We start from the raw sequence: 23,629 nt of genomic DNA on the forward strand, positions 1-23,629 counted from the left end.
TATTTTTTTCAGCACCCGCAGTGCAGACCACTTGCACCTCCTTCAGTATTGGCCCAAGGACCACCAAAGTGTGCCTCCCAGCCCACTTGGGGTCCACCACCCCAACGGTTGAGAAATCCTGCTCTCTTTAACCGTTATGACATCTGTCCTTAACGAAAATGGTAACATGGCAGTTACATTAGAGAACAAAATCTGTGATGACAACTTATAACAGTATATGACTTCTGTCATGACAAGTTTACAGCTTAGTTGTGTCAGTGTTATAAAGCAGGGTTCAGTTAAAGTCTTCCCAGAAATTCTGTCGGAATTATGAATTCTAAACTTTTAATCAACGCAACGTTTGTATTTTTGTCAATAAAAGAGGAGATATGACGATTTGAATCTGATGACAAGTTCATTTAGCGTGTGCAGTCTTTGTCACTGTTTGACATTGAATCAAACAGTAGGAAAGTGCCGACTCCAACTGGTTGATACACAATGTAGTTCAACTGTAAATGTAATTCATAATGTAACTATGTAATAAAGTATAACTGTGATTACATTTAAATAGTATATCAAAGCACAATAATATGTCAAATTCTAAGGGTTAATTGTGGCACACTGAACTTATTAATAGATTTTTAAAGCAAAAATCAGCTGTGTCAAGTAAACAATACACAACAGTAACGGTGTATTAGCAACATGACATGTAAAGTAACAGTGTTCATGTGTCAAAATGTGCCATATTGTTCTGTACAACTTCAGTAACAATGTTTGAGTCAAACTTTGTCCCGTACCGAGCAGCTGTCCTCAGTGACCGTGTACTTGAGCTGGTTGCTGCCATGCGCTTTGATTTCCAGCCCGTCTGCAGACTTTAATACAGCAGCTTTCTTCAAGTTGCTGTTCTTCTCATCCTTGTAGGCCACACTGTTCTTGCAGTGGTAAGTGAGAGTCTGAACTGCTTCTTTAGAGTGGAGACGCAGGAACCTCAGCTGAATAGACACCGTGTTGGGTAAAGCCTCTTTGCTGCCGTAGGTAAACTGAGGAAGACAATGTGTCATGATAAGCCAAGAGAGATATTACAAGATATTAAGAGAACTGTGAAAAAGAATGAGTAGTATAATCTATCTCAACTGAGGCAGGTGAATTAAAATGATCACTGATTGTAGGGGTGGGCAATATGACAATATTTTATCATTATCAAGATAAATTGTCACAATACACTTTTCTGAGTATACTGTGGATATCGTCAGTACACAAAGAATACTGACTTAATACATGTTTCATTACAAAGTGAGCATAATTTGGCCTGTTTAATTGGATTTAGTGCACTGCAGTTTGTGAAACACTGAATAAAAATCATTGTAGTTGTAGGTTTGTTATTATTATTACTATGATTGTAGTATTTGTTAAATGTATCACTCCAGGATTTATATTGGCTGTTCCAGCTTATTAAATCTGAAAAACAAAATATCATGATGCATACAGTGTTTCATGAAAATGTCAAAGTATAGTGGTGTAATATTTTTGCCATATTGGCCACCCCTAATTACAGGAGTCAGATAAGTCAATACAAAACAAACTGGGATGAATTACAGCACATGCACGTTTAATTTTTGATTGTATTTTATAAGCATTTTAGGCCAATGTGCACTGACCTTCATCCCTCTGTTCATAGTGGCTCCATACCACACAGGTTTAGGCATGCTAGAGCGTGAACCCCACCAGTTCTTGCGGGGGATGCTGGACGGGGTGGCGGAGATGCACGTCTCGCCGGACTTCATGTTACAGTAAACTTGGATGGCATCCTTTGCGCTGCCCTCGTTAGGGTCCACCCAGTACTCACCTGTAACACATGCAGACGAAGAGTTAGAGTTCATTCATGCTTATGCTATAAATTCAGAGCCACAGGTGTGCATTTACACTTACATACTAAATACAGATTTGCTTTAAAGTGTTTCCGTCTAAAACCCAGTACGCTGTAAGGACCTGCTGCCAGCTCCAAAACTGGACTGCACTGCATTTCACACGCTCCTAACTTACATATTGAGTATCACAGTAGTTACTGAATTATTTAGAATTAGAGATGCACCAAAACTTCAGCAACCGAAAATAACGTGGACAAAAATGCTCAAAAATGGTACTTTTTTCTTGAAAAAAACAAACAACAAAAACTAACAATTAAATACAACTGGTGTCAAAATCTAACACTTAGCAAATAATTTGAATGCTAACAAAAATTATCCCACAGTTTTTGACATGATAGAAAAATTTACATAACGTAACCTAAAGGATAAAGAAATTCCAATGAACAACCGATCTCTGTTGTTGAGAACAATGTTTTTCCAAGGCACATACTCTACATATTGTAGGAATTTTATAATATCTAATGTATGTTGTTTTTTTTTATCACATAAATTTTGTCATATTGAAAGGACAAATTTTGTCAACAGTCAGTGTTTTTGTATGTTATAGTTATTTTTATGTCATTGAGAAGCATACACAAAAAGGCAAATATAAAAATGGTCCTAAAGTTTAGTTTCGGCCAAGAATTTTCATTTTGGTTCATCACCATTCACAGTAGTTACTGAATAATAAGCCATAATAAGCCAAGTGTTTATGGTGATTACTCTTAAAGGGGATCTCTACCACATAATTCCATGGTAAAGATTTGAACTAAGCCATTCAGAGTTCCGTTCTAGAGAAACTTGACAAGTTAGAATTGTTCACAGTGGTGGTGATAGGAACCAGACGTTTGAAAAGTTTAATGCCTCTAAACGCTCCATCACAGAATGTTCATGAATTTGAATTTGAGTACATGAAATTGTTATGAATACACTGCCTGATGCCTGAGACATTGTTTTATGATATAAAACAACTAGTTAATCTGTTTATTTTTATTGAATCAGTTTACTTTATTCACATCACAACCATGAATTATGCTAAAATTTTGGAAAAATGGTGGACTTCCTGTTTAAGTCCACAGTGTTGAAGTAAGGCCTTGGAGGCCCGCACTGCTCATGACAACCTTAGTAATTAACTGATGAGTTGAATCAGGTGGTGGAATGCTAAAGTCTGCACCTTCGCCACACAAGATATAGTAAATTACAGACATTCTCAAGGAGTCTTTTGTGTAAGTGTTCTCAGAGATTTATAATGAGTCCATTTTTTATGTGGAAATTTGGTTAATCAGCAATGAGAACCAGCAAGCAAAAGAAACACAGAAAAGAAAGTATTTTTTCCAGAATTGCTCAACTGCTACGTATAAAGGCGAGTAACCCCTGAGAGGCTGGGTTACACAAGTTTTACTTTTATTAACTTGTTACAGTACATCCTTTTCTATGCTATTAGCCTTCACAAAAAAATATCTGTAATTTTCTGTGGAACTCTCTGGACTGTGAATCAGCCTCGCAGATCCAGGCTTCAGTTCACTTCTCACTTCTTATAACTATATAACTTATAATAATTGATAGTAGTTAGTGATAATGAGGCTTAAGATAAATAACTGCAGTTTAAAGGGTTAACAAGCACTCCATAGCACTCCTTAGCCTGCTCCTCACCGCTTTTCTTGAGTGGGTAACACTGCTTCAGGTCCTGGCAGGTGCGTGCCGGGTTCTGACGGCTGCCGTCGGGGCTGCGCATGTTGTCCAGATGGCTTCCAAGAGTCTTCAGCGAAGCATGGAACCCACTATCCATCTCAACTACAGCCGAGCTGTTATTAGGCCTTGCCTCGTCCTCGTTAAACTCTGGAGGGGGTGGGGCCTCAGGTTCAGAATCGCCGTCGTAGTCGAGCGTCGTACCGAAAAGGTCATCTACGGCAGCAGTGGGGGGGCCAGGGGAACCGGGAGGGCCGGGAGGGCCAGGTTCTCCTGTAGGACCCTAAATAGTCCAGAGAAATAAAACTCAAAATGAGCAAAAAAAAACTAATTCACACAGTTTCACACATACGCCAAATGTAGTCAATCAGCCAAAACACGTTTTGTGTCTAAAGTTTGCTTCTTTAGTTTACACTGGAGCTACAAAACTAATGTAGCTAGCAAGAAAAGGCTTATGCACGACCAATTAGCACCATGCAAACTTCATGTCTAAATGATCATATTATTGATATATGAATTTCCTCAAACTGCTTTAAGTTGTAATTTAATATCAAACAGACTTGCTTTTGTTTTTTTCTGGCACTTTTACAGCATTTGTCCATTTTTATAGATAACAGTATGTCAAATAACGTTAATATATAAAAATGGACGAATGCTGTATAACTAAAAACAATAGTAGTAGCCAAGTTGATGCCTAAATTTTGTCCATCCTTTTGTCCATGCAGTTTTTGTGATCTTAACTGGTCAAAAAGCTTCTAATAATCTACAAGACAAGGGATTAAAATATGTTTACTTCATGTTCATGTTTGCAGATGAAGTGTTTGTTTAGTAGGTCTACTGAACTAGCATTTTTCACGTAGCATGTGTCACCTCTGGTCCAATGTCTCCAGGAATGCCCCGAGGTCCAGGTGGTCCTATTGCTCCAGGGAAACCCATGTTACCTTCTTTACCAGGAGGTCCAACAGGCCCTGGAATTCCCTAATGTATGAATTAAAGTCATCAGCATTCTCACAGCATCTGCATACAATTTATAAAATACAGCTCAAATAAACACTCTGGCCATTTAAGTGGTTAAAGTGTTTATAGCTGAGCTATTCTTTAGTTAAAGAATAGCTCAGCCAGGTTGCACTGAACTCCCTGCAGTTACTAAAAAACAAGCCTGGGATTTTACAGGGTTAAGGATTTTTTCACCCTGCTGAGTTTACAGTGTACTTACACAATATTACAATAATAATAGTAATATATTACTTAAATTATATCACAGATCTATTATTGATATTTATTATAAGATTCTGATACAATAAAAAAGATGAACAAGAAAGTTTATTTACTACAAATGGCTCCAATCTATGAGCAAACATTGTTGCATATAAATGCTGCTGAATTAAGTGCCACATCCTATTGCAAAGACTCTTAACATTTCTGTAACACGTTTAAATGCAATACAGGTAGCAAATAAATAAAAAACAGTTGCCATTACTACCTGAAATCTACAGCACTACAGCAATCTCCACATAAACTGTCTCATTTCATCTCATGAATATCCTTATCCTCTCTTTACTCCACTTCATAGATTAGTTTCTCCTCATCTATTTTTGTGTAGTTTTGGTTGATGTTGCTCACTTGCGTGATGTTATTAAAGTTCCTTTCATGAGGCTTGCTACTTGCAATAAACCTGTTACCCCTGATAGCAAGAGGATAGCGGACCACTGTTGGCCCACTGATGACAGAGCTGGCGTTTTGCTCAGCATTTTCTCGGCGGCCCACCAGTGGTTAAGCAGCGTATTAGACAAAATTCCACTCATCATCCTTCATTTTCCACTCACAGTCTAATTTACTTATTTTTCCTTCCTTCCTTTCTTTAAATATACTTTGTATATTAGTATAGCAAATAATTTTAATCTAGCACAGTGTCAGCAACAACATTTTCTATAAAATAATTTTATAGTAGGCCTAGTCATAATTTTTATTCTCTCAGATGTTTGTAATATTTGTTTACTTTCCAAAATATAGGTCTCGGTGCATTTAAAAGGAGATTTCGAGGAGATTAAAAACGAGTTACAGCTTGTATGCAGGACAGTAATCTGGGTGGTCCGAGGGTGACCAGCAGTGGCAAACAGTTAGCGGGGTGCTGACCTTATCAAGTCAGCAGACCGATATATACTCGCTGTCTGTTACTTTGTTGTGGCAGTTTCTTTTTTAAATGGTTGGTTGTCATTGCTTTGTTACAGGTGAATAAGGCAGAATGGTACCTCAAGAGCTTCTATCGGAGTGCCATTTTTGGGAGCCAATCACATTGAGAGGCAGGAACAAACTGTAGTATAATTTATTTTAAACTAAATTCTGCTCAAATAGCTGATTATTGCCTAATAATAAGTTAGTAGTGTGATTTAGTCCTTAACTGCCACTTACTCTTTGTCCACTTGGTCCGGTGATTCCTCTCGCACCTGCATCTCCTGTAGCGCCCTTTGTTCAGGGGAGAAGGGTGGCAGAGTTCATCTCTACTATCTTCATGATTGAGATTACAGAATAAAAGTGCTGTACTGCATAATTGTCTTATACTCACTGTTGTTCCTGGTAGGCCTTGCAGTCCAGTGAAGCCACGGTGACCTTTCTGACCTCTCTCACCAGCATCTCCTTTGTCACCTTTATCTCCCAAAGGTCCTTGAGGTCCCTAAGGTCAATCATACTTTGTTTTAAAACATAAACCTAAGTAAAATTTAATGCAAATAGTAATAAAATAAAGTTCTGATGGCATGTAAATGGATATAACCTTTTGGCCTCTAATGCCTGGCTGGCCAGCTGGTCCAGGTGGGCCTCTTGAACCCTGTAACCAAGATAACCATTAGATCATAACAGCATAATAATGTACAATATGATACATATACAGTGTATTCTGTTCTACAGTTTAATAAAAATCTACATTTTGGAAAGGAAAGATGGATATTACAAATGTTGCACACATCAGGCGTACCTGTTGTCCTCTTAATCCTGGACCTCCAGATGTTCCTACTGGTCCTGGTGTTCCTGGGGAACCCTGTGGTCCTGCCAGACCCTCAGGTCCTGGGTCTCCCCTGTCCCCCTGAGAACAAACAACATACATTCATACAACAAACAACAAATTACAACATACAACAAATTACATTCATGCTTGTGTCTGGCTATTCACCAGTACAGAGAGAATATCCACTTAAAAAGCAGGTATTTTTACTGAGTTATGATTGTTTTGCTTACTCTGACTCCAATGGTACCATCAGCACCATGAAGCCCATCTTGTCCTGCAAGACCCTTTCAAAACAAGGCAAAACACAATATAAATACAGACGTATGCCATTTCTAAGAATAAAACTGAATAAACCGTCTGAGATGTAAGCGCCAAACCTCTGGGCCAGGATCTCCTCGAGGTCCATTTGACCCAGGTGGTCCAACAGGGCCTGCAGCACCTTTACCTCCCTGAGGGCCTTTGGTACCCGGCTTTCCAGGTGCACCCTGAAGAAAAAGTCACAGGTGTGTGCCATGTGATCAAGTATATGGATCATTCTACCAATTAGTTGAATGGTTCAAAGTCAGAGTTCAAGACATATTTCAGACTTTTAACTGACTTGGACTTTAGATTAAAATCTTTAAGCTTTGAGTGACCCTATAACTTAGTTATGTTTATTTTATTAAAACAAAAGACAGGACATTCCAGTTTGTCACTACTAAAATAGTCCTAACACTACCAAAACTTTACCAAATGTTTCAGTAGTGACTGTTTCGGTAGTGACAGTTTTAGTTCACTTTGAGCCAAACTCAAAAACGCAGCCAGTACATGGCTAACAAACACAGCTTTGAACAGTTGTACACACATAAAATTATACTATTTTTAATTAGAACACAAAAATGTTTACTTAATTATAATAAAATGCGTTTCTGTAGTGACAATTCTTAATATCACACACTGATATTCAGACTTTGGAATACATTTATTTCAAAACAATGAGATCTAACTGTTCACCATGTGGCCATGAGGGACAGGGATGCAGCCTTACTTCCTGCTCTGAAATGCAGGGGTGTGGCTAAAATAAGGCTCGCCTATCGACTAAAACTCTTTGTGTGTGGGACAGCATTTTTTTAATAAAGTTTTTTTTTAAAAAATAAACTCATGATAAATCTAAGAGTTTCAACTTTAAAAGAAATCTAAAAGATCTTTAAAAATATTGTAAAAAATGTACATTTTATTTTTTGACAAACTGAAATTTGGGGGTTGGGACAGCCACCTCCCAATAGAAAGTACACCAGCTTAGTTTAGCTTATTACTATCTTAATTAATGCATTGTGTTTATATAGATCATAACACAATCCTAATATCTAACTAATATCTATGGTCTGAATATTTAATTGGTTTTGTTTTGTTTTGTTACTGTGGGACAGGAGTGTGAGGTATCTCAGGTAACTCAGCAGAATGGTCCATATACACAGAGCAATGAAGAAGGCAATGACTTTTATTTTTTGTTAAAGTAGAACCTGCATCCCTGAAGCATCCCTTATTTCATTTTTTACTTTTCTTCTACAATATAAACAGAGTTCAAAGGGAATTCCACCAATTTTTCAAACCTTCTACATATTTAAAGACAGGGGCAGCTTGTATAAATGAGCTGGTAGTGCTAAGCCTTCTCCCTTACTTGCTGTTAACAGATGCCCAGAAGCAGATTATTTTGGACATCTGCGGACCCAAGACCAACAGCACCACCAAAAGGAAAATAAGAAAAATATGAATTGGCTCAAACGGGGCTGATTTAGCCCAATGCCTATCTGTGATTCTCTGTCAAGTGCATTGTGACATATTACGCTGTGAAACACCCCTAGAATTGTTTTTTCAAGCCTGCAATGTCCAGCTCCACCTTACTGCAGTTTGCAGTCAATGCTTGTTGGGATGGTTAGGTCTGGTTCTAAAATCTGACTGGCTGAGACAAGCTTGACGCTGTTGTAAAATGTTCCATATATACACATCAATATGAACACGTATGAATATGAATCAGATAAAGTCAAATTTTGACTGTCGTTAAATGTAAATATTTAATACACAAACATTTTATTTTGCTAAGTAAGAGGCCCTTATTTATCTGATGTCCACCACTGCAATAACCGTCATTTCGATTAGTGCTCTTATGGGATTCACTGTATTAAGTTAGCACCTAACGATACAAACCTGCACAGATATTTGGAGCTTGCAGCACAGACATCTGAGTCTTATAACTGCTTGTAACAGACATTCATGTTACATATTTTTACTCTGTATAATTGTAGTTGATAAAAAGTGCAATCTTATCTCTCTTAGTATAGCAGTAATGGTACAAATCAACATTTAAAAAATGTGCATGCAAACAGTAGCTTAGCTAGACAGCTCACTTCACTGTTTCATCCCCGTCCCATCCATAATTTTGATCAACTGTCACCGATTAATGATATAAATAAAGTCATTCAGGTTTGATGTAAAATGCTCCATCCCAGAGAAGCTTACCGACTAAAGTCATAGTGACAGAAAGTGTTTAATGCCTCTAAAAACTAAATCAAACAGAAATTAGAACACTTGAAATGACTTTGTTTGCATCTTAACAACTGAACTATACAGAAAATAAAATCTGTGGAATTCCCCTTTAAAGATCTGTACATGCATTTCAGAGATTTACGCATATCTCTGAAAATGCACTAATGATCTTCAAATGCTCATCATCATCATAATCATCAGGCTAATCACCATATGTGGTGGTTCAAAAGGGAAGGATGACTTTAGGCTAGTCAAGCACACACGCAGAATACCTAATATAATAATTACACTTCATGTGATGCTTTAGTTAAATGATAATTGTTATTGTTCATACTTACAGCAGGTCCAGGGAGGCCCAACATTCCACGCTCTCCTCTCAAGCCGGGTAGACCCACCAGCCCTCTCTGCCCTGAAGTTCCTGCAGGTCCTGAAGGCCCATCAGGACCCTGAGTAAAATAAAGGGAATCACTATTGGATCATTATTGTTAATGAAGACTATTACTAAAACAAACACTAGAAGCAAACAAATATCATTTCAAATGCATTATAGACCACTTTCAAGAATTTGTGGAATGAGCTGTTGGAAGTCGGCCTTTTACACAAAAGACGTTTCAATGCTATATTAGGATTAATACCACCTATTATTCAAGAAATAAAAATGTGTTTTACATTATATGCCAGCTGTTACTCTTTTCAAAAACTTATATCCAAAACTGTTACAAATGGATTTACAGCACTTGGGAAGTAAACTATTCAAATGTGCTCATTAAGTGTAATGAAAATAGAAATGACAGTCTTCAAAATCACAAAAACTGAATCAAAACTATAATGTTTGCTGTAGAAAGAATGAAAACAAACTATAATTCTAGAGAAAAGTACTTCTGTTTTCATATATTTGATGCATGAAGGACAGTTTAGAAATCAAGCCCTGCTCTGTCTTTGGCTGTCTTTAAGGAAAGCTGGAAGCCTAGCTGAGTGTAGTCTACTTTTGTGCTAAATTTGCATTCAGCAAACCTGAATTAAACTAGGGTCTAATTTGGGATTAACCTGAGCAGGGGCTGGTTTCTAACCAAAACAGATGAGTAACTGCTGGCAGTAATTGTGAACGGAACTGGAGCAATGCTAAAGGTAATGCTAAAATGAAATAATGCACGCTTCCTGCATGGCATACAAACATAGCAACTCATGTTCCCTTACAGTTTAGTATGTCTAACACACCTAAACTCATTCAAGTAATTAAACAGTGCTAATTCTTGTTTTGGCCCCTGACCTGTAGTCTGCAGCCCATAGAAATCATCAGATCAGATTTTTGATGCATTTTGCTGGATCTGAACAGTTGTTTCTGTATGCTTTAGAATTTATCCTGCTGCTGTTGGCACTCATATCATAAATGAAGGAAAGTCATTCCATTGATAGCCACACATAGGGTTGCACAATTCGTAGCTAACTGTTATCACAATTTTGGTCCTAGAAGGCTTCAAGGTGCAAACGGTCCCCCAAACAAAGCTCAAAAACAGTATCTGCCATCTTGAGCATGCCAAGGTGAAAACTGTCTACTTCATTTACCGGTGGTCCGTCTTCTCCAGAGTCCCCCTTATCTCCAGGGCTTCCAGCAGGTCCGGGGTTACCACGCTCTCCTTGACGTCCAGGAGCCCCTGGATCTCCTACCAGTCCATGTGGACCCTTTTTTCCTGAGGCACCTTGTGGACCAGGCTCTCCAGTAGGACCCTGGCAGGAGGATTGAGTTGTAGGCCAAATAACATTAGGCTTTTTTCATTTTAGTAATGTATTGATAAAAAAAACTTTTAGTCAAAACTCGTTCAACTCTTCATATCGGTTATTTCTGAGAAAACTTGGGCTATGATCAAAAGCTCTATTAGGAGAGCACTCACAGCAGAGCCTGGTGGGCCTACTCCTCCTGGAGATCCTGGGAAGCCACTGGGGCCCTGATGACACAGGCAGAAACAGTACAAACTGAGTATGAGCGATTACAATTTATAAGCTTATCCTCCAAAGAGCAACTGTGGCAAGACTTACGGCAGCCCCCTGAGTTCCTCTGCCTCCTTTCAGCCCAGCTACACCAACTGCACCCTACAGAAAAACAACATCAACATAAACACTTTTTATTACAAGTTTCATATACTTGAGCATGACTGTCACATTTAATTGTCACATAAACCAGTGTGATAACCTTCCTCACCATACCACTGCAGAGGACTTAAAGTTTGCCCTCACCTGAGGCCCAGGTTTTCCTGCCGTTCCCTGAGGGCCTGGAGACCCCGCATCACCCTTTGCACCAGGCTCTCCTGTCTCACCTTTCACACCCGGCTGACCATCAGGACCCTGCCAAACAAACGACCAATACAATGACAGTTCTAGTAAATCATCAAAGCTAATTTCTGAATGGAAAGATGGATGGTTTACTCACAGGAGGCCCAGCAAAACCAGCAGAGCCAGTTGGACCAGGCTCACCAGGAGAACCCTGAAACACACATCAGTGGAACACAAGATCACAACACCATCATATACTTTTCTATCAGCCATGCATAATCTGTTAGAAAGCACACTCACAGCTGATGCTCTGGAACCTCGTGGTCCAGGGGGCCCTCTGGGGCCTGCCTCTCCCTGAAATCAAACCCAGACAAGGCCAAATCAATAAGCAGAAATGGAAAGATATGAACACATGGGAGTCTATAAGGTGTAATTAAATAAAGAAGGGCATTATGGGTTAAATATAGTCTTGCTGCCTTTTCTCCAGCTGGTCCAGCAGGCCCAGGGGGTCCAAGGGGTCCAGGTAGACCCTAGAGCAAAAACAAAGCTGTGTTTTAGCATTGTTTGAGCACTTTTCTGCATATTCAATATTGCATAGATATTGATTATTGATTAATTGATATTACTCACTCGAGCACCATCGTTGCCAGCAGTTCCCTCAGCTCCCTTTTCACCTATTGTACCCTGAAACACCCAGACATTGGACTTGAAAATTAAACTCTTGAAACTTTCAACCACCTATTTCAAACATCTATAGAATCTGTCACGTTTATCCCTCTCCTTATCCATATCTGTTATTCATACTCACGATAAACAGACACTTGTCTTTTCTCTGAGCATTTGCTTCTGGCCTTACATTTGTTATGTATTACATGAAGTTGTAATCCAATGATCTTTTACTTCATTTTCAACACATACACGTTCTCCTTTAGGTCCAGCAGGTCCTGGGATCCCTCGCTCTCCAGGCATTCCCTGTAGTCCAGGAGGGCCTGGCTCACCTATTGTCCCTGCTGGTCCTGGGCTACCCTGAAGGGCACAGATCAACACTCAATTACAGGACAGGCCAGGCAATCCTTTACCATCATTCATGTTTGGGGTCTTCAAAAACTGTCTTATGCAGAATGCAGCACAGGCAAATAAAAAAACAAAAACAAACAATGGCTCTTATTCCTCAAAGTTATGTAAATCTGGTTATTAAATAAACATGAACACAAATTTCACTGACTGTTTTTCCTGTTCATCAGTTTTGTTGTTGGCGTATCTATATAGTTAAGCTCTAAAATGTCTAAAAAGGTGATCGCTGGTGTGTGTAAATTTGTGTATAATATTTTACCAATTAAAAAAACTGCTTGTTCAAGCATCAAAATCTTTATAATCACTTTCGTTAATAACTATAACACACAGAAATCCTTGTGTTTCAATAAAGGTAATTCAGTTTGAATATTGTTAACATGTAATTAACTTGGATCATAAGCCCTATTCAAGCAGGATTAGTATTACCTGGGGACATGCTGTCAATCGAGTGATTACTGACAAGCTCCGTGATTTTATTCCAGCACGAATCTGTCAAGTTTGTGGTTTTTACAAGTCTGCTAAGTAACAATTACACCAGCTTCGCAGGAGGCAAAAAGCATGTTTCTCAGATCTTCATCATCAACCAGTGTCAATTGTGTGGTAAATGATGTCATCTCTCAACTGTGTATCCAGTGCCTAACGTCATTCATTGAGAAAAAAAAAATTTAGCCCACGTCTCAGGCTCCAGTCCTCACGGGCCAAAACACTGTAGACTTCAACACACTACCTCATTGACCACACCTGATTCAGCTCATCAGCTAATTAACAAGGCCTTCATGAACTGAATTCAGAGCGTTAGATAAGGGTAAACGCTAATCTCCGCAGCACGTGGGCCTGGAAGGTCCCCAGTTTGACATGCCTGATTTAGCCTATAACTTGATAAATACAACAGCACAAACATTTCTTTTCACAGCACAAATGCAGCACAAACAAAAGAGACCAAAGTGTTTTTGTGTCATTTAGCTGCTGACGGGGGCTGAGTGACATCACACGTCAAAACGTAATGCTCAATAACTTGAGAATTTAAGTAGTAAAAAACGTTTTACAACAAAGGCCATTTTGGAGAAATGTCAACAGAACTGCAGATGATTCCAAAATGACTGAGAAAGATGTAAAACACAGTGAACTCAGCTCGAATTAAATTACCACCCAGAATACCTCGTATTTGAAACGTGATGATCAAATCTCAGGCAGTTAACTTATCGAGAAATTACTATAAATAAACAATAACAACTTTTTGGTAATACTGTATACTGTATTAAATTAAATAACAGCATTATTATTATTACTACAAATGATTCCAAACTTTTGAATGCTAGTGTATATGATGTATTGGGCTGTGTCATTTGCAAATCATGCGTAAATAAGGCACTGGTGCGCAAGAGCTTATTTCCATGCAGCCAAGGCTGATTCATCAACTGCACTCATATCACACTCATTTCGTGAATCCAATGTGGAGTTGTGTGTACGTTATTGTTGTCGAGCCAGTCTGGAGTTGTTTCTACACAGCTTTAAAAAATGCAATTAGGCCTTTAAAGTCCCTGCTGCTGTGATGCCTGTCAGAACAATACACACAGCACAGAACAGACCGAAGGCAGAGAGGCACAGATAATGTCAATTGTATACTTGACCACAAAGAGTGGATATCTGAGAGACTGACCTTAGGTCCATCAGGGCCAGGTGTTCCTGGACTTCCCTTTGGCCCAAGTAAGCCATGTGGCCCTGGTTCTCCTCTCTCTCCTGGGGTCCCCCGCTCACCCTATGGGAGCAGTAATGAGTTATCAGTCATACGATACCACATGCAGCGGATAATATTCTGTTTGTTGTATTGTTAAATATTTAGCATAAACTTACTCTTGGACCAGTCTGACCAGCAGAACCTGCTTCACCGTGGACTCCCTGAAAGGAGAACAAAGCCATGGTTGCACACTTAACACAGTACCCAGCAAAACCATACCATACACCAAAAACAGTACTCACCTCATCACCTGGTTTTCCTGGCTCTCCAGGTGGGCCCGCGGGTCCTGGTAAACCCTGAAAAGCAGTTCAGTTTTAAAATTCACTGAAATGCAACAATTACTTGGCCCTTACAAGTTACCACAGTTATTGCAGTACAAAGTAAAGTGTTACAGTAGTATGATTACTTTTTCCCTGTAACAAAGTAACTCATTATGGTTAAATTCTTGTAACCACATTACAGTTACTGACTTAATAAGATTTACATCTTTGCATTACTCATATGTCTCTGACAGGACTACAAAAATACATGTGATGCATTTAAAACAAAAAATTCCTTTAAAAATATATTAATCATGCTTGTCCTTACTAATTTGTGTGCATGTTGTTGCAACTGCAACAGCTGACTGCATGAATTTGATTGTGATTGTGTGCAGTGTAAATGTGGGGAGCGCTGTAAATTCAGCAAACATCTGAATGATCTGCTGATTACTCTAATCATGCTAATTATAATAATATGAAACTGATGGACAAAGATCCCCATGCTAAAGAAGAGAGAGTCCTAACTTCAAACAAACAGAGCAGACTCAATTTTCATTCTGAAGCAGCTCTGTAAGCTTTACATTTTATTCTTAAAGATTTTATTTCAAAGATTTGATTTCGATCGTTTCTAGTGGCTAGATTTTCATCTTTCAAACAGCATCAGTCGTTTATCATTTTTATCAGAATAACTGGCTGTGCCTTGTTCAAAGGCAGAGATTGTGCCAAGCCTTTTAAATGATGTTTACTGTGATTGGCAATTTCTTTCTAAATACATCACTGAAAATGACTTCAGGATTTTCCCATGTACTTTTCAGGTGGTACAGATGTGTTTGGGTTTTAGAGAGTAAACTAATATATAAAATATTTAATGTAGTAAAGTGATGAGTACTGAGATTACTTTTCTCAGGAAGGAATAAACTAATCCTGTTCGAGAAAAGTCATTTGTAAGAGATTATTTTATTTAAGTAACTACCCCAACACTGTTGAGTAAACATCATTGTTTTGTGTACAGTCTTATCACTTTTTTCTATTATTATAATTTCGGTCAATCTAACAATAATGATTGAAAATGTAATTTATTACTTAAAAGCCATTAATTATGTATTTTTATAATTACATTTAAATAGAACAGCAAAATGACTGTAAAAATGTATCGCTTTCTAAAGCACCAGGTACATAAGACCCAGTTCTTGGTCTGATTGTGAAAAACTGTACAAGTATGTGTATGTAATTACAAAACATATGGATGCACTCACCAAGAGCTCTGACCCTAACACTCAAACAAAGTTTAGCTTGGATTATCTCAACAGTGATACACTCCGGAAGCACATTATTGTTCGTGTCACCTTTTCTCACACAAGCTTTATTTGAAGGCATTTTGTCTTTGATTTATTTTACACACCTGAAAGCCTGTCAGACCAGGAGGACCCTGCTCTCCTCTCTTCCCTGGTGTACCCTGGAAATAAACAGCCGACAATTACAAAGGTAGATCTGCTGGAACATAGCACAGGTAAGTCCACTGGAAAACTAAGCATTTTATGACACATGACACTCACAGGTGGTCCAGCAGCTCCAGCAGGCCCTTCCTCTCCATCTTTCCCGTTGGCTCCCTAGTGGGGTAAAATAGAGCTTCAGCGTCATTTCCATTCTATTCCATTCTCTTCCTGAAGATAAAGTCACTAATGCTGTGATTAATGACAATACTTAATACCCACTCTCTGTCCTGGAACTCCAGGGGATCCAACCTCTCCTGCTTTTCCTGGATCACCCTGCATATCAAAAACAAACAATACATCTCAATTAACTAATGCTCAAGTGTGAAATAGAGATAAGATAACTACAGACAGATGAGTCAAAACTTGCACTCTCATACCAAAGTTGTATATATCACAATCATATTATTATAAACTTATTATAAGTTTCTTGGGTTGAATATAATACACCAGTCTACAGGATCAAACAGGTTTTGTAGAGGTGATGGTGGATTACACTGAAGCCTTTTGGACCAGGGAGACCCATGGACCCCGCTAGCCCTCTGACACCAGTGGACCCAGCAGGACCAGGATGACCATCATCTCCAGGGGCTCCCTACACAAAACGGTTCACAGAGCACACACTGAAATCTTCAGTAGCACTTATTACAGCCCTATCTAATCTAAACTAGACTATCAAAGTCATGCTGGAATTATTTAATGCTGTTTGCACTATACTTATAAATGTGACTAACTTTATTCAAGGGTAAACTGGTTCGAGGGATCACTTGACATCATCATCTTCCAGTCATACAGGTTATAATGCATTTATTTCTTAATACTACTTAGTCCTAGTCATTACATTAGCATGTCATATGCTCTATTGTATTTTTACAACAATTTCTCTTTTCAATTTCTGCTCCATTCATAACTGAGCTTTTGAACTAATTCATTATGAGTTCATTTATGAGTTTATTCAACTTGACATAATGACTTACCTGAGGTCCAATTTTTCCTTCCGGTCCTACGAGTCCAGGAACACCCGTCAGACCCTTGAGAAACAGCAAAAAAACATGATGTTTAAAGTAACACTCCAATATTTTTCAACCACATTTCTACCTGCCGCATCTGTAGGACGTAGTGCATAAAACTGTCAACTGGCTTCTATTATAAATGTTTTTCAAGTCAATCAGGTTTCTGTTCGAGTACAGGGACTGGAAATCATTGTCCATGGTAATCAACTATTTTCTAGATTAAAAAATGTTGGAATATTCATTTAAAGGTGCTGGCAACCTTACTACAAATGATCCTAAAGATATAATCATTAACCAAACTCACATTTAAAAACAAAATAGACTAAACAAGATTTCTTTGCATGATCAGAACTGCACTGTGACTGACAACGGCATTAAGTTTTATTTTCTGGCAGAAGGAAGTCTTTTAATCACGAATGAAAAGTTATGTTAACGAGGAGTGACTACGATACCTGCAGTGATCAGTGTTAGTGAATAATGCAAGTAGGAATTTGGTCAGTTGTTCAAATCATAGCATTTGCTTGATAACAGTAATGTGATTAGAAGCCTACAGGCAATCCCCCCAAAGTATCTTAGACAAAAATATCATTTTAGGTGGGATTACAATTCATTAAAATATTTAGGAGTTAATCTACCCAAAGACCTTTCTAAATTGGCAGAGATTAATTTTGGACCCCCTATTGCTAAGATTTTCTTAGCCTCAACTCAAGGGTTGAATCTATAAAAATGAATGTGCTTCCACATCTCCTTTTTCTATTTCGAGCACTCCCCATTGAAATCCCTCCAAAAATTTTTTCAGAATGGGATAAAATCATTTCAAGGTATATATGGCAGGGACGGAAGCCAAGAATAAGATTTCGGACTTTGCAGCTTCCAAAGGACAGAGGAGGCATGGGTTCACCAAATTTCGAAAAGTACTACTTTGCAGCTCAGACAAGACCCTTAATTCTCACATGCAACCCTGCTTACCAAGCAAGATGGATGGATATAGAATCGTCATTGATAAAGAACCCCCCTATTCAGGCAATAATAGGAAATGGTGATTTAGTTAAAAAAGTAGACATCATAAAGAATCTTTGGATAAAAACCCAATAAAAAATTTGGACTGAAGTAGTAAAAGAATACAATTTAGTAATTAGATGGTGCACCTATGATTCTGAGTTCATACCAAATAAGCTGGATAGTAGGTTCAAAATTTGGCTGGCAAAGGGTATAACAGCGTACTGCAATATTATGGAAAGAGGCAGACTGAGAGATTTTCAGTCTCCAAAAGAAACATATAACCTTGAAAATCAGGACTTTTACTGTTATCTTCAATAAGGACATTATTTTGATAAAACAATTAAAGATGATACACTCAACAGTGTTAATGATGAAATACTAAATTTGTTTATCAAAGCTTATCAGTCTGAGGCTCACAAAGGAATCATATCCAAAATGTATAAAGGATTAACAGTAAAGGAAGGAAGTTCGGGAGTATGTAAAGCAAAAATGGGAAAAAGAAAGCAGTATTACCATTTCAAGTGAAATATGGATTAAGATATGTGAACTTCAGTGGAAATGTACTAATTCACATGTATGAAGCCGGTCACTGGCATGTATTTTGGGAATGCTCAATATTAAGACATTTTTGGACATTTTTGGAGTTGCACAAAGTACTGAAAAATATATTTAGTTTAGAATTTCCCTGTAAATTTGATACACTTTTTCTAGGGGTCCTGGGTTTTGATGTGCCAAGATCAGACAAATATTTATGGAATATTCTATTAATTGCAAGTAAAAAAGTTATAACAAGGAAGTGGCTGTCTCCTGATCCCCCTACACTGGATGACTGGATAAACCTGGTCAATGAAATATATCTAATGGAAAAAATTACTTTTTCTATTAGACTGAAGATGACAAAATTTGTAAAATTCTGGTTAAAATGGATTAATTATATAAAGTCTGTAAAACCAGGGTTTGTAGAGATACAAAGTGAGTGAGTACTCCCTCCCTCCCCCCCCCCTCCCCTTTCTTCTTATCTGACCCCTTTATTTTTTACCCCAAGGCATCTCCTCAGGTTTTAATGTATATAGTTATTTGTTTACTTTCACAGAATGTCAAAAAGAAGGGGAAAAAAAGATTTTTTTAAAGAAAAAAAAAGATGGAGAGATATAGATCACAAGGTGTATGAAAGGATATATATAACTGGAAATTAACACATGCATGGAATTGTATGTTGTCATTGCATGCTTTCGAATGTCTCCCCTGAAAAAGTACAATAAAAAAAAGAAGAAGCCTACAACAGGCAACAACATGAGAATTCATCAGTCTGCCAAGCAGCTCAGACATCCCATTACAGCAGAGAGAGAAAGAGCAGTCTTATAAACAAGCTGCTTTCCAAAGCTTAGTTTTGTAAAGCAGGCACTGCAAAAACTTTTTTTATTATTAAATTTTTGCATAACAATATTTTTACCATGGTTAAGGGGTGTTTTTAAAATGCTAGCTAGCTAACTTGCCCACTACTGGCAGTCAAACACAACTAAAGAGGGTTTGGTTTACGTGTTTGGGGCTGTGATAAGGAGCTGCTGACGAAAATCAGCCCCAGTTCTGATTGGTTCGAGGTATCACTTGATGTCAGCACACTCCAATATAGTCCTGGACAACTTAAACCCAACCAAGGAAACACAACAAGGCAAAAATCTCTCAATCAAAATAATAAATATTGTTCTTTACTTTGCAGTCAACAGCACATTCATGCAGCGCCCTATACCCAAAACCATAAACAGATTAACAAAATATGGTTATGGTGACACACTTCGCAAGAAAAAGCATCACAGGTATTTTCGTACCCTTGCACCTGGAATGCCTGCTTCCCCAGGGCGACCTGGATCCCCATCAGCACCTTTAGGCCCTGAAGAGCCTGAAAGGCCACGTTCACCTTGTGCACCCTGGTGATAATACAGTAACAGACAATTAGGGAGCAACCCAAAAACAGAGGTCACCTTGGTCTTATTATGTGAAATAAACTGTAATGGAGTGAAGATGAAGGTGATTAGTGGGGTGCGACATATTGGAACTGGAACTTTGCCTACCTTAGGTCCAGGTAGCCCATCAGCACCTGGGAAGCCACGATTACCTGGAGCACCCTGAATAGATGAGCCAAAATATGTAGATTTAACACAATAAACTATTTACATTGGCAATTTCAAGTAACAACTGACAACGTCCAACATACTACAAATGTAATCAACTATAATTTGCAGTGCACCACAGTAATAACATAATCTTAAAAGTACTTCATTTTAAATGTAAGCATGTCATCCTTTCAATCATATTATTAAAGATATTTAATTTTTTACATCACCACTCCATTCATTACTTTTAGAGGTTTTCACAATTCAACTGATTCATGTAAATTGAACACAATAAGCTGTTTACATTGAACCATATTCTAAATAGCAAGTTACAAATCCAACACACAACAGGATGCAATTATTTGTAATTTGTAATGATTCACAGAGAACTTTGGTAACAATACTGTAGTTGTTCATGGTAAATCAGCTGATTATTGCCCTCACTCTCTCTCCAGCAGGTCCAGGTGGCCCCAAAGCTCCTGTATCTCCTCTCGGACCCCGTTTCCCTTCCTCTCCCATAGGACCCATCTCTCCTTGAGCCCCAGGTGATCCCTGTGAAATAGACAAGCTTTATTAAACCATCAAACTAATTAAGCAAGTACCAATTGAATCAGTTACTGCAGTTGATCTGCTATTGATCTAGATTAGCATCCATTTACTTTAACTCTTAATAGTATCTCGCACATCGGGGTGAATAATTGGCTTTAACAAAAGTTCAGAAAGGATTTTTTTTTAATACAACTCACAGATTCTCCTTTTAGTCCAGGCTCTCCTTTGAACCCAGGGGAGCCCACGTCACCCTATGAACACACAAATACAGATATCTGTATTATCTTATGTGATATACGATAGAAGTGTGCCTTGCAATTAATTTACAGTAATAAGTCTTCAGAAAAACAAAGCCAACAATCATAAACATATGCAAAAAAACAAAAAGCGTGACTTAAAATGTGTATGTTTATTAAACTATTGTGGTTGTGATGAATTCAAAATGGGCTGTCTGAAGCTCAGTTTCCACATAACAAACAGAACCATTTAACATAGAAACTTTTAGAATTCTTTTATTTCAAAAAAGTAAGGAAAATATAAAACATGTCATTACCACTTGACCTTTGATCCCAACAGGTCCAGTAGTTCCCTGTTGTCCAGGTGGGCCAGGCTGACCGATCAGTCCGACTGGACCCTGCACGCCGGGTATCCCCTATAGGAGATATCACAGAAATTAGTCACAAATGGAACATGACTACGAACTTTACGAACATAACTTTACAGTTTACAGTGATGAGAAGGGCAGCTTTGCTGAATGAGAGGTGAGAACTTACTGATGGCCCTTTGGGTCCAGGAGCACCATCCGTACCTGCTGGTCCCTGGAAATGACAGCATATCATATTAATCAATAAATCAGAACACACTTATGAAAACGTTTAAGAACAGCTGAGACAAGGCAAACCTGGTTGCCTCGAGCTCCAGGCAAGCCTTGACGTCCTGCTTCTCCTCTGGGGCCCTGTGGCCCACTGGTGCCTCGGGGGCCTGTTGCTCCTGCCTGACCCTGTATTATTACAGTAAACAAGAGCACACCTCAACATTGACATTTGTTTGATTCTAATATGATGTCAATATTCTATAGGTTTAACATAATTTATAAAAAAAGATGTGAAAATGTAGAAAATTTCAATGATGAGCAGAACAGTGGATTATCCATAATAACTGAGGAAATTGTATAGCACCAGAATTTACTTTTAATAAAAAGAATATCCAGAATGCCTCATGTTTGAGAAGCAGTGACTAAATCTGACCAAATCTTGCCCATCAAGATCACAGTAGAAGTCATAGTAATTTTGCTCCAAAAAATAATAATAAAATGACCAATTATTAGAATTTCCAGAAACGAATGTGATCATGCTAACCTTCGCTCCTGGGCCTCCTGGAAAACCTGGAGCTCCTGTGATTCCGATGGGGCCCTGTAATGTGTACAAAACAACTAACTGAGGACAAATCATAACTGTTGCATTGTCTTTAATATGTGATTCTTGTGTAAGAGATAGAAGCGAAGAAGCAATTTACGTACCAATGGACCTGGTTTCCCAACATTTCCTGCAATTCCGCGTCTTCCCTACAATGAAAACATACAGAATCTTGAGTTTATTAAACTTCCAAACAAAGACCAATAATATACCATACATCAAATATGTTATCTTACCACAGGTCCAGTAGGGCCGATCCGACCCCTCTCTCCAGGCATCCCAGGTGGACCCTGTAAAAGTGTAATATAATTACTGAACATGAGAAACAGTTCAAATTTTACAGGGCAATAGTACTTCAATTATACTGCACAATAACAATATCATTTTGTATACAATTTCCCTTTAGAATCCATTTATACCAATCAAAACCATATTATAAGTTATTATGTTATTTACCCGTTCACCAACAAGCCCCATTGACCCAGGCACACCTGATCCACCCTGAAATGACACAGACACACTTAAGCAGAGCTTACAAAAGAGAGTACATAAGGATACAGCATCATGTGCATTAAACCAGGTATTAAGAATAAGCAGTAGATATCTGACCTTCGACCCAACAGCACCTGGCTCTCCTTTTGGGCCCGTTGAGCCAGGGTGTCCCTGAAATTATGAAAAGATCCAAAGTTTTCAAAACGTCTGCACCAGCATTACTGATTCAGTCAAAGGATTCAGTCAAACAAGCATTTAGTTCAATATGTGGTTACAGTAATTAACCATTCACCCTGAAAAGCAGCACAGCTCAGGTTTAAAAATCTCTGAATTTTAAAAACCAACAATTACTGTTCGAAGTCACAGTTATTGCCAGCAATAACAAGAACATGCAATTTTATACTAATTCATTCTCAATCATAGCTCAATGAAACAAGCAGAGAAAGTATGTTGCCCTGTTTGCGTTCAGATAAATGTAAGAGGGGATATTTTATTTGGCTTTCAATTTGTTGCATATATATTGTTGTGTGAACAGTTCTGTTTTGTAGAAAGAAAAAACATCCTTAACATGATTTTTTTTATTTCCTGACATTGAAACAAAAGGAAAAAGCCAGAAGACTTGAACCTGTTGATACCCAATGTAAATCACATGTAAATGTAAATTATTGTGTAACATAAAATATGTTATTACATATTAACACCTGAATACCATAACAAACCAAAAGTTATAAGTCTTTTTAAGCATAACTGGGACCAGGTCAAAAGCTATGGGTTAAAGTCAAGAATGCCTATAGCTCACCCTGCTGCCTTTCATTCCTGGTTGACCTGGTAATCCTGGAAATCCTCTGGGACCCTTAAAACAAAAAATCATACTGTTAGGAACAGTTCTGAGCTTTCACACACAAATGCACTAAGCTCTGCCTTCTGAATATAATGGAATAAAGGGATTAACTTACAGGAGAGCCTGGAAATCCAACTTCTCCAACCTTTCCTGAAGGTCCAGGTTCACCCTGACACAAAAGGAAGAGTCTCATGTCAGTGTTATGGAGAGGTATGGATGTGTATGGACCTGTGGACCATTTTGAATTTTATGCCAGTAGCAC

General features: G+C 38.2%; 1 protein-coding gene across 1 annotated transcript in view; it reads right to left on the minus strand.

The window, feature by feature from the left end:
- Positions 1-23,629, minus strand: part of col5a2b (collagen, type V, alpha 2b) — a 43,997-nt gene that overhangs the window by 1,292 nt on the left and 19,076 nt on the right. Inside the window, exons 12-53 of the mRNA XM_036569904.1 lie at positions 23,483-23,536; positions 23,326-23,379; positions 22,644-22,697; positions 22,491-22,535; positions 22,271-22,324; positions 22,139-22,183; positions 21,978-22,031; positions 21,521-21,619; positions 21,393-21,437; positions 21,173-21,271; positions 20,817-20,870; positions 20,515-20,622; positions 20,029-20,082; positions 19,786-19,884; positions 16,919-16,972; positions 16,438-16,536; positions 16,164-16,217; positions 16,005-16,058; positions 15,851-15,904; positions 14,431-14,484; positions 14,305-14,349; positions 14,111-14,209; positions 12,295-12,402; positions 12,007-12,060; positions 11,853-11,906; positions 11,677-11,730; positions 11,534-11,587; positions 11,341-11,448; positions 11,143-11,196; positions 10,998-11,051; positions 10,672-10,833; positions 9,444-9,551; positions 6,957-7,064; positions 6,810-6,863; positions 6,550-6,657; positions 6,349-6,402; positions 6,142-6,249; positions 5,988-6,041; positions 4,446-4,553; positions 3,540-3,858; positions 1,638-1,825; positions 777-1,019 (exon numbers count right to left, since the gene is read on the minus strand). Of these exons, the coding sequence (XP_036425797.1) occupies positions 777-1,019; positions 1,638-1,825; positions 3,540-3,858; positions 4,446-4,553; positions 5,988-6,041; positions 6,142-6,249; positions 6,349-6,402; positions 6,550-6,657; positions 6,810-6,863; positions 6,957-7,064; positions 9,444-9,551; positions 10,672-10,833; positions 10,998-11,051; positions 11,143-11,196; positions 11,341-11,448; positions 11,534-11,587; positions 11,677-11,730; positions 11,853-11,906; positions 12,007-12,060; positions 12,295-12,402; positions 14,111-14,209; positions 14,305-14,349; positions 14,431-14,484; positions 15,851-15,904; positions 16,005-16,058; positions 16,164-16,217; positions 16,438-16,536; positions 16,919-16,972; positions 19,786-19,884; positions 20,029-20,082; positions 20,515-20,622; positions 20,817-20,870; positions 21,173-21,271; positions 21,393-21,437; positions 21,521-21,619; positions 21,978-22,031; positions 22,139-22,183; positions 22,271-22,324; positions 22,491-22,535; positions 22,644-22,697; positions 23,326-23,379; positions 23,483-23,536 (3,585 nt within the window). The remainder of the gene's footprint in view (positions 1-776; positions 1,020-1,637; positions 1,826-3,539; positions 3,859-4,445; positions 4,554-5,987; positions 6,042-6,141; positions 6,250-6,348; positions 6,403-6,549; positions 6,658-6,809; positions 6,864-6,956; positions 7,065-9,443; positions 9,552-10,671; positions 10,834-10,997; positions 11,052-11,142; positions 11,197-11,340; positions 11,449-11,533; positions 11,588-11,676; positions 11,731-11,852; positions 11,907-12,006; positions 12,061-12,294; positions 12,403-14,110; positions 14,210-14,304; positions 14,350-14,430; positions 14,485-15,850; positions 15,905-16,004; positions 16,059-16,163; positions 16,218-16,437; positions 16,537-16,918; positions 16,973-19,785; positions 19,885-20,028; positions 20,083-20,514; positions 20,623-20,816; positions 20,871-21,172; positions 21,272-21,392; positions 21,438-21,520; positions 21,620-21,977; positions 22,032-22,138; positions 22,184-22,270; positions 22,325-22,490; positions 22,536-22,643; positions 22,698-23,325; positions 23,380-23,482; positions 23,537-23,629) is intronic.

Source organism: Colossoma macropomum, unplaced genomic scaffold (genome assembly GCF_904425465.1).
Source record: "Colossoma macropomum unplaced genomic scaffold, Colossoma_macropomum, whole genome shotgun sequence".
NCBI classification, from domain to species: Eukaryota; Metazoa; Chordata; class Actinopteri; order Characiformes; family Serrasalmidae; genus Colossoma; species Colossoma macropomum.